At 41.9% G+C, this 11,212-nt stretch overlaps 1 protein-coding gene across 1 annotated transcript; it reads left to right on the top strand.

The window, feature by feature from the left end:
* The first annotated feature begins 524 nt into the window (after window positions 1-524).
* On the top strand, window positions 525-7,973 carry prelid1b (PRELI domain containing 1b). Its single transcript, XM_036551970.1, has 7 exons — window positions 525-636; window positions 1,022-1,333; window positions 1,652-1,752; window positions 2,346-2,571; window positions 3,643-3,756; window positions 4,318-4,396; window positions 7,297-7,973. The coding sequence occupies exons 3-7, from the start codon at window positions 1,661-1,663 to the stop codon at window positions 7,434-7,436; spliced, it is 651 nt and encodes a 216-aa protein (XP_036407863.1). The 5' UTR covers window positions 525-636; window positions 1,022-1,333; window positions 1,652-1,660; the 3' UTR covers window positions 7,437-7,973.
* Window positions 7,974-11,212: the final 3,239 nt, after the last annotated feature.

Here is an 11,212-nt window from a genome sequence, read left to right as displayed (position 1 = left end):
CATCGGCTTTTTCTTCACAAACCACATGCATTCATTACTGATTGACTAAGGACTATCACGCGGATATTTCCGCAAATCAGATCTGGGTGCGCCTTGTGCTTGTGTGTGAAGTGAAGAGAAAGTGTGCTTCTGAAAATGTGGCTAATATACGCAAATAAATCAGCGAAAAGCGAAGACTCCACCTGCTTATAAGATCAGTCCGTGTTGTCAGGTTGGATAAAATCCCCCTTCACCCAGTTTATGGTTGATGAAGCGAAATGGATTCTTAGGTTACTTGACAGGAGAATGTTTTTCAATGGGGGATTCGCCTAATAAACTGTCAAACTGAAGATATAAATCATTTTAATGACAGACCAATTATTGGTTTCTAACGACTTGATGAAGATGAATACATCGTACGCGTGAAAAAACCAGACGTTTTTATAAAATGAAAGCTGTTTGTGTCGATGTCGAATAGACGGTAATGCGATAGAGGCTTTTAATGCAGATCTGGCAACCCTACACTTAGTCTCCAGTATGCCGTTGGCAATGGTCACGAGGAGTAGGAAAATGGGAAGGAAATATAGAATAAGGAATATGAGGGATTTAAGAAACATGACATTGCTGGCAAAGTAAGGAACATAAGAGATTCGACAGGTCAGTTATCTGTCTTAATATCGTTAATTTGATTTGCTGGTTTGATAATGATCATTGCAATATTTATCATAGCTAACGTTAGCTTTAGCACCTTTAGCTTTTAGCTGGCTGGTCTGGTAGCAAGGCCTTTTTGTAGCTTACTGAAATGACGATCCCAGTAGCAAGCTGTATAATTAGTAGTAGTTACACTAGGTACCGAGATCTTACATAGCTGCTGACTATTTGCTATCCGTAGTTAGCTAACAGATTATCGTAGATTGCTAGACTAGTTAGCTGTTTTACGGAAAGTATTGCAAGCTTAGTTGTTAGCTGTGTTACAAATCCATCCGTTGTAAACTCCGCAGGTTGTTTGCTAACCTTAGCTAATTCTCTCACTCGTGTTTAGGAATTATGTTTGGTGCTGAGCAACATGATTAAAATTCCCCTTCATACACGTGAGGCCGAATTGTCCGCGCAGTTTCGGGTCAGCAGTCACGGAATAATGAAGATGGCATTGAAGAGAGACCTGTAATGTCCTTTTATGAATGACGACACAAACAACCTAAAGAAAGGGTGTAAACAACGAACTCAACTGTCACGTCCAGGACAGAACGGAGGTTGCAGCAGCTAAACAGTGCAACCCCCAGAGAACCTGTGTTCCCTGCCCGCTGGCGAGCACAGTTTGTGGTGAATTCACCTGCAACAGTGGACGCTTTTGGTAAGCCATTAACTACAGCGGGGAAAGAATGTGTAAAAAATAACAGTAAATGCGACCTTTTTATCTGTCTGACCATGACACTGCTACATTTGCACCTTCTTGGGTAGGTTGGTATTTTATTGCCCTTTCTCCCAGTTAAGCAGAAAGGGGCCCCGAGTGTAACTGTATAGCAGAATAAAGAAGATAAGATAATTGACCTCAACATCCGCTTTATCTCTGCCTGATTAACGGGGCTTGTGGGAGGAGGCAGTCTCTGAAAAACACCCTTTCACTGTGTATTGTCAAATAACCATCAGTCCTGATCTCTTGTTGTTGCAGAGTTCCACAATGGTGAAGTATTTTGTAAATGAGGCTGACATCAAGAGTACTTGGGACCATGTTTTCTCTGCGTTCTGGCAGAGGTACCCAAACCCTTTCAGGTAATGCCACCTCTTAGAATCTCATGCTTGTATGTTGTTTCACACTTAATGAAAGAAAGCAAAGAAAAATGAAGCAAGATAACTGGTAGGCATAAATGTTGCCAGTTGCTGGCATGAATTGCATGTCTTAATGACTTGGAGATATTTAATATGACTGTTGTCATTGCATTCCTTCATTTTGTGGAAGCTGAGTTCAAAAGTAGCAGTTGTGGAAAAGTTGGATTGGTACGTTGTGACAGTTTTTTTTTAATATTAACATGCAAATTACAACTTAGAATCCCACAGCAAAGAGCATTGAAGTGAACTGGTGATGCTTATTAAAGCTTTATTCTAAGCTTTGTTTGCAAATGGCTAGTAAGGATTTCCACTTGGAAACAGCCAGATTTCTTTTCACTTTTTCATCCCGTAGGCTGTAAGTGATTTTAGTGAGGTTAGTAATGAGAGAATGAAATCATACTGTGATGTTGGTCAGTGTGTAATGCTTCATAGGTGTAGAAGGACAATGTGAGTGCTATGTTTTTGCTCATCCCCACCTTAGGTGGTGTCAGTATAGCTAAGTAATGGTCACTTGGCTGTGTCTGTGTGTCTCTCAGCACCCACGTTCTCACAGAGGACGTGGTTTTCCGCGAGGTGACGGCGGACCACCGGCTCTTCTCCAGGCGCCTTCTGACCAAGACTAACCGTCTGCCCCGCTGGGCCGAGAGGATCTTCCCCGCAAACCTCTCGCGCTCCGTTTACATCGTGGAGGACTCCATCGTCGACCCCACCAACAGGAGCATGATGACCTTCACCTGGAACCTCAACCACACCACGCTGATGGTGAGGTTCCAGGTTCTCACACCCATGCATACTCAGACATTACACTCACATTCCCACAGTCATGTGGAAAGTTGCACACACTGTGATGTACCTACATAAAAAGACACAGATTCCTTCAAAATCAAAACACATGACGCAACTGGTACAAATACATTGAGCAGCCACAGTCAAAGAAAAGTACAGAAATGGGGTATAGAAGGAAACAAAAGTTTTCTTATGGACATCTGGATGAAACATTTGTCGACTGGTCAGATTTCTGTGTAATTGTGTTTGAATAATTGATAGTTATAAACCACAAATGGTGACATGGTTGTGGTTAATACAGGGAAGTGAGCAGGAATCTTAAATTGCCTTACATGTCCTGTGTTAGACCTGTGCCTTTCCCAGAAACTTGACCTCTGTATAGCACTTAAATTCATTCCTCCCTCCACCCAGCTGTCCCCTTTTGGCTAGGCATTAAGGTCATGTGCAGTCAATCAGTGGCCTTGATTCCTGTCATGAGGTAGTTTTCTAAGAATTAAACTGTGCTGCACTGTTCCAACGTGGCAGATGAAATCTTGGTGATTCTGCAGATCGCCACACTCTGCAAGCTGGCCTACATCGGCTGCGGTCTGCCAGAAAAGTCTCCTAGCCTCAAAGTTCTGCTTTATGATTGAGGGAGCAAAACAAAACTGAAGACAAATGTTACGTAACGGATGTCAGAAAGACTGCGTAGATTGGCCAGAGCTAAGAAGGATTAAAAGGCTTTTGTGTGTAACTGCATGCTTTCACAGGAGGTGTGAGCGCGTAAACTCTTGAGTCCAGTCAATCAATAGTGTGCTTTGAGAAGGTGCATTGTCATTTCAGGGCCCACATTGTCATGTTCTAGATGACTTGCTGCTATTATATTTTCCACCTTTCACATATTCACTAAATCCTCATCTTCACCAAATGGGCCAGTAGACTTAGGCCAGGGCCAGACTGAGAAGGCTAACCGTGTCTGTTGATAGATATAAATTGCTGTGTTGTCTGACAGAGGGAGCAGGAAAGAGAGATGCTTATTGGTACAGAAGAATGACTTTGATTCTGCAGACGGTGGAGGAGCGCTGTGTATTCCAAGAGAACCGGGACCAGCCTAGCTGGACCTGGCTGAGGCGAGAGGCATGGATCTCCTCAGGGGTGTTTGGATTCTCCAGACCAATTCAGGTAGGGACTCATGCAACTGTCCATAATCGGTTCTACGGCCTCAGCAAATTGGGAATGGAGCTTGTTTATAGTCATGCAATGCAGAATAACTAGTATATTGGTAAAATGCATTATTTACAAGTGAATGATTTAAAAATATGTACTGTTATAACAACACTATTTAGTATGAAGCTTCTGGTTTCATTTTGAGGGGACTTCCTAAAAGTACAGCCTTAATTTTTCATGGTTATCTGAAAATTATCTATCCTTCCATAATCTGTGTGCAGCTTTTTAATTAACCTAGAGAGGCCTTACCCAGTGAGCTTATATTAACTATTTTTTGGTTCATATGGTACATAGGACTATAAGTAATGCTAAAGGTAGAGCAGAAGTCAAGAAGGAGGGAATGTCAAAAGACAGTAACACAAATCTTTAAAATGGGAAAAGTAGAGAGGGCAGTATGTTCCCCAGTCTTGTGCTGTGGGGTTGCCTGTTTGTTCCAGAGACTGCTGATGGATGTGTGCCAATATCCAATCTTCACATTGAACCACTTTTAAGAACCTTGCTCTCTGCCCTCCCTAGGAGTTTGGGCTTGCCCGATTCAAGAGTAACCAGGTGAAAGCCATGAAGGGCCTGGAATATGCACTGTCCAACCTGCATGGTATGTAACTTTGGCTACTGATGTTGCTGAATGGATAGAGTGCTCTTTCTGCACCTTGGGAGACGGGGAGAACTGGATAGGGAGGGGGACCTTATGGTTGGTTATGGACAGTAATCTGCCTTCACAAGCAGTCATGTATATATCATTTTATGAGGCTCTCTAGGTAAATTGGTATTACAAGCTGTTAATAATTAAAGCATGAAACTACAAGCTGTATAAGCATTAGCCAACTGGTACTGTATGTTACAAGCCAGTGGGAGTAGTTGTATTTGGACAAAACGGGTGTAAATACAACTAAAACAATAATATAAATACATAAATGCATAAATGTCTTTCTTGGTGATTGTACTCGAAGCCACTGTATATCAAACAATCACTTTCACCTTCCTTGTTCAGCAGTCTCAGTCTCCCTCTGCTTTGGGGTTTTGAGTGGTAGCACAGGTTCCTATGCAGCATGATTGTGTATCTACTTGTGAGGGATAACAGTGTCGTGAGAGAGCGGTTTTGTGACACTAATGCTGTAAATGCTGCCTCCACTTTGGGCATGCGAGTCTGTTAAAGAGTGTTTTGTGTGTAATTCTGTTTCCTGCACTCACACTGTAGCGCAGGACTCAGCCTTTGCATTTCAGTAGCGGTAAGTATGCCATGCATCTGCCACAGGGAAGTCACATGCATGCCTAACTACCTTTATCGCACGGCAGAGCTTCTAGAATCCTTCCAGCTTGGGGGGCCGGACATCAAACACACAAACAGTAAATACAGCCAGCGATTCTATAACTTGTCAACCTGTATTCCAGTGAATTTATACGGTTGTTCGGGTTGTGTATCTTCACAGAAATGGATGTGGTTTCTGTGCTGGATGGCAAATCTGTTTGCAGAACTTAATTTTTTAAATACAGTATGCAGCCGAAAACATGGTCTAAAACACTAGTCCCAAATGGTCTAAAACACTAGTCCCACAAATAATATCTTGTGAGACAAATACCCAGAATTAGTATCCTAACACTGAAAGCACTGAACTGGCAAAGTAGCTAGGTAACACTGGCTGTCTAGCTTATTATTGTTCAGTGGTGAACTCTAATCAGCTGTCTGGCAAACTATTTAGCTAGCTGTACTGCTGGCTGCCTAACAAAGGCCTGGTGTTATAAAATGACATTAGTAACTATTTAATAATAACAAGATTCTGTCTAGTTAAGTTGTTTTCTAATGAGCTATGCAGTGTTACTCTTCAACAGAATATGGTTAGGTGGCTAGCGTTAATGCATTACAGACAGGAGTTCTGTTGTTAGCCAGTCAGCATAGTGAACTACTGAGATCATAGGAAACTCCTTTGTGTCCTGGTTGAGAATTTATAAAATAACTGGCTTTCCCCTGCCTTTATGTGCACCTCAGGGCACAGGAGTGAATTGCAATAAAAAGAAAGGAGGGACAGCAACTATTACCACAACTTCACTTTAGTGTAGATATTTGTTATGGTACTTTAAAACAGTGTTTGAGTTTTCAGCTAGGTCTTTTGATTGGGTCTTCAGAGCGTTGAGTGTGGACATAAATAACCTTGTAAAAACGCTTATGGGCCGTTTTAGATGACAACATACTGCATAACAGCACAATGCCATCATTTTTGTAACTCTCTGTTACAAAGACATTTCACTTCAGTAGCATAAACTCCACAAAGTTATGTAGAATTGCTGTCCACTAAGGAGGAGGCTAGTGCTTTGGTGTCACATGAAGAACATTTGCATTTCTAAGGGAAAGAAATGGTGATATTTACTATATGTATTTATTTCCCCTGCTGGTAATATTTATACTTCTTCATTGTTGGTTGGAAATGACCTTTTGGTCAGATGATGTTTGTTGGAAGTTCCCACCTTTGTTTTGATTTAAGGACTTCATGTTTCCAGAGTGCGTGCAGTTGAAGCAGGTAGATTTATTGTCAAGTTTGATGATGCACAAAGGCTTGGCTTATTTTGCATCGTCACATGCTGCAGTTTGGTGCTTAAGGCTGTGCTTAAGTGTGGAGACCTAGGACCACAGGAGCATACACAGTGCTGGAGCTTCCAGGGTCATCGAATAGACGGAAACCTGAGTTTCTGGTTGGAAACCAGTTAAACTGGATGAAAGGTCTTTTCTGACACCTGCAGGGCAGAGGCTCTTCAGGACTAGGAGCACCCAGCAATGATACACTGTATAACAAGTACTGCGCGCTGCAAGTATGTTGTAAAATGCAAACATACGTGAATCTATACGGAAGAAACAACCCTTGCACAGAGATAAGTTAGCTAGCTGTGTCACATTACATTGCATGTAGCAGTCTGAATCTTTGCAATCTACTAACACATTCATGAAGAAGAAACATCATTTTCAGGACTGGCTATTGGTAGGTATATTGCTTCTTAGCTGCTGTGCTGTCAGAATTGCAATGAAGCAATATGAAATTGCCTCTAGTTACTTACTGTATATCCCATCACGTTGCATGTAACAGCGCTCTGGAAAATGAAGTGTTTTTAAACGTGGTTCTTCTGTTTGGAAACAGAATCTTAACGTAATGTGTTGATAACAGAAACAGAACCTTGCATCAAGTAGCTTGCAGTCACGTGGCTCTGACACAAAAACCACATCCCCACAGCTCTGTGAAGGAACCTTACACCCAAATTGTCACTCGAATGTCATGGCTTCCCACATCACCTTAATTTCAGCATAACTGTTACCATGAAGCAGGCTGCTGGCTTTGTCGACAAATATCACACATTACCAATACCAATAGTGGCAAAAAATTGATGTGATCCTTCACAATGTATGATTTTGAGCATTTTAATGTTTGTACGTAACACTTAAAGACTTTTAGAAATGCGCAGGATGACTTTGACAGACTCTTTTTGTCCTTTTGTGTCCCCCTCCAGGAGACGCGCTACAGTGGCTCCGAAAGGACACGGCGAAGGACGCCTCTGAGAAGGCCAAAGAGACCGCGATGGCCGCCACGGAGAAGGCCAAGAACTTGGCCTCGGCTGCTACCCCCCAGAAATCCCAGCAGTATGTGTGACGTGTCTGTAGCTGGGCCTGGGACACTGCATACTTGCACACACACACACACACATACATACACACACACACACACGCACGAAAGTCCCCACTATGCTTAGTGGTGTAGAACTGGGATCAATGGTTTCAATGTGGGGAGGGGTCACTGTGTCTGGTCAGTGCAGGTGCCTTTGACTGACCAGGCCTTCCTCTCATTCAGGAGGCCTCTGACTGCTATGCTTTTACAGGTGTCTCTTCTGTTCTGTTTGCAACCACTCTGTTTTTGCTGAAATTAACTCTCAGGTACTGTACAACTGCACACAGTAATGACAACGTGTAGGCATCCAGATGTTTACTATGAGGACACATCACTTGTTCTTCACTGTCCTGTAAGTGTAAGCTGTTGGCCTGTTTAAATTTAAGAACCAAGCACGCACATGTGAACCCAGCATATGCAAGAGCATGCAGAGATCTGGACAAAAAGTGTATAATACGGCAATAATTATGATGCTTAAGCTGGTCTCAGGGCTAAGTCAGTAATTACTGTTATTGTTTTACATTTATTATATTGATGCATACAAGTAATATAGTTTTATACTTGTGTCACTCATTTGGAGTCTATTTTCAAAGTAGCTCTTTGTGCTATTCATGGCATAATATATGAGATGTAATTTTTTACTTAGTATTTGTTTATCAAATGCTATAGAAATGAATTTGCTGACTAATTTCAAGTCTTTCTGGTCATGATTTGTTAACATCACAGTATGTTTGGGTGGTCTGTTAATATATAATTGTTTTAAAATATTTTTTAAGAATTCTGATCAGTTGATATAATTCCAATATTTGATTATTAAAACCCTTTTTGATAATAACAGTAGTGTCCTGTTTAAGTGTTGCTTTGTAATGTTGATTTAAAGCGAACCCAGCCAAGGAGGAAATTACTATGAAGTCACTGTCTGTTATTGAAGTCTGTGGTTTGAGAGAGCCAGTCATATGTCTACCCTAGATGCTCATGAGATCAGTACAAGCTGTACAGTCAGAGTGTCAACTCTGGTGAGCTTTCTGTGTGTTGTGGCCAGTGAAGCAAGAAAGCTTTTTTCCTCTCCAATACAGCAGAGTATAGCACTGTGACATCACCTGTATGATCCTCTCTTTGGATGTTGTAGTGTAGCGTGCTGTAGTTCAGTGCAGAAGGAGGTGGTGTGGGGGTGCACTGGTGGGGGGAGGCCTGGTGCAGCACTCTCTCACTCCTGCCTTTCCACAGTGACAGAATCACCAAATTGACTCGTCTCATAACACAGCTTGGAGCATTGTCCCAGCATTCGGAGATGGAGAATTTCCAAAAGCATGTCATGAAATGTGCGGCAATTACCTTTTACAATATCAGATAAATAATGCATCGCCTCAATGGCTACACTGTTAAACAGCAGTACTAGCGTGTACAAAGCAGACCTGTACATTTTCATACGAAGACATTTTCTTACACGAGTACAGACAAAAAAAATCATTGTAATTCAGGACGTTTCCTCCTGAAGACACTTCTAAAAAAGTAAATACAGCAGTCATTTAAAGGTTCAAAGGAATTATTTTAGAAAATTCCTATTTTCAACTGGTAATGTCAAAGGAGTTAATGTGCATTTACTCTCCAATGTTCAGGTGTGCATATGCCACTATTGCCAGATTACACTTCCAGGAGCAACATGACTGGACATTTTGGCTCGGTCACTTTGTTCTATTGTCTCTCCAATCAGAGCACCAGACCAGAAAGGAACAGCACATTTAAAACAACCACACACTGACTTCTGCTTGTTTTGCACTGCAAGCCTCTGTGCCACTGTCAAAATGGAGTTAGAGCCATTTCCATGAAATCATTGGGTGTAGTTTGTAATATCAAACACCAGAGGGCAGTGCACTGGCTGTGCAGCTTGTGAGAGACAACAGTAGTAGTACCACTGCACAGCCCTGGGCCTGCAGGCATACTGTGTATTACCCTTTACATCTCAGTGAGGCTGTTTACCTGTTGAGTGAGTGTGAAACCAAAAAGAGTGTTTCAAATTACTTATCCTCATGAAATATTAATAGGTGTTCAGCTAAATTCTATTATAAATGTGTATGTATGTTCCCTTCAATTTTGAATATACTCTTTGCTAAATTCTAGTATGTCTAGTTTCCGCCAGGTTTATGGTAAACGCAGGCACCAGTGTAGCATAGCAGTAAGGAGCACGACTCGTAACCGCAAGGTTGCAGGCACTTCTGCTGTACCCTTATAAATATCCAGCTGTAGATGGATAACATGTAAAACACCTGTAACACCTGCAACTGTAATAGCAGTTGCTCTGGATAAGAGCCAATAATGTAATGCAACACATTACAAAAATGGTCAAGCTGGCTTTCAAGCTTGTAAAAAAAAAATTACACCTGAGATTATGTATAAAACTTTTTTATTTATATTACAATGAAAGAATGATACAGCACAATACCTTAACGTGCATGCTACAAGAAGTAGCCAGCACCAGGTACCTATGTGCACACAGAATGGACTTATACAATATCATACATCTTCCACAAAAACACTCTGTTAAAAAGGTACATATTTACAGGTCTCTGGCACAGAACCCTCCGTTCTCAGTGTTGCGTGACTTTAGTGTCAAGCAGCTCCTTCCCTTGCCCTGACCCCACCCATGCCCTGGATCTTGAACCCTGCCTGCAGAATCCCAGAGTCAGCGGCGGGACCTTATCTGGCCTCTTCCACACAGCACCAACCAGTGCGATCGACGCGGACAGGATATGGAGGAAACGCTCTCGATAGCTACATTTCTTTTTTTTCCATTCTGGGTCTTTAAGGTGACACGATCGCTGATCAATCACCATTTTAATCAACTCCTCCTGCATTACTGAACCACCACATTAATGGACACAGCCGACTGGGCTGATAAAGCCGGGGCCAACCGAATCTCAAACAACATCTGTGGTGATTCTTGCTTTTTGAGAAGTTGATCTCATTTCTCCGATATCGCAGAATGGAATGATACATTTTCAAATGGTTTTCAGCGTCGCATACGCCTCCGCTGTTTGACCCAGCGTTCATTTTCAGTTGACTCTTGCGAACGAGTTTCATCTTTTTTTCCCTGTACCACAGTGTTAGAGAGGAGAGCCACCTACATCGTAATTAGCTGTGGAATGTGTGCTTGCTTTCTCTTCAGAAAGGTGAAGTAGGAATCTCTCCTGTCTGTCCCATGGCTCCGCTGTACTTTGCTCTTAACACACCTTGCCGCTGGGAGGTTCTGTGCGAGAGGGTTCCTTAAAATTTACAAGTCCCCTAGCTGCTTATTTCACAAACAAATTGAAAAAAAATTACATTTGTGCTATTAACAGTCACATGTTGCCTTACTTCACATGGGAGTATATTCCAAAAACTTTCTCTGTTTTTCTGTAGAAAAAGTAATGGAAAACAGCACAAAATAATTGGAAAGAGTTGGTCACAAGACACCAAAGAGGTGCAGTTTTGACTTCCAAAAAAAAAAAAAAAAATCACACTCAATATTGCTGTCACACCTCAAAATAAGTGAGGTATCCCATGAGCCTATGGGGCAGACACCAGCACTATTTTGGAACCTGCCTGAGCAAGGGAGAGTAGGAAATCATCAGCTGCCATTATCCATTGGATTTTCCTCCTCTCCCACTGTCTTCCTCTTCATTTCAAAATGAACAAGCAAGATAAGGTGTCGATGTTACATCACTCTTTCAAATTTAAAAAAAAAAAAAAGAAGCCAGAATGGTAACCCAGATGTTGGAGAG

The sequence above is a fragment of the Megalops cyprinoides genome, chromosome 18 (genome assembly GCF_013368585.1).
Source record: "Megalops cyprinoides isolate fMegCyp1 chromosome 18, fMegCyp1.pri, whole genome shotgun sequence".
In the NCBI taxonomy this organism is placed as follows: Eukaryota; Metazoa; Chordata; class Actinopteri; order Elopiformes; family Megalopidae; genus Megalops; species Megalops cyprinoides.
This window is presented reverse-complemented; position numbering and strand designations above follow the sequence as displayed.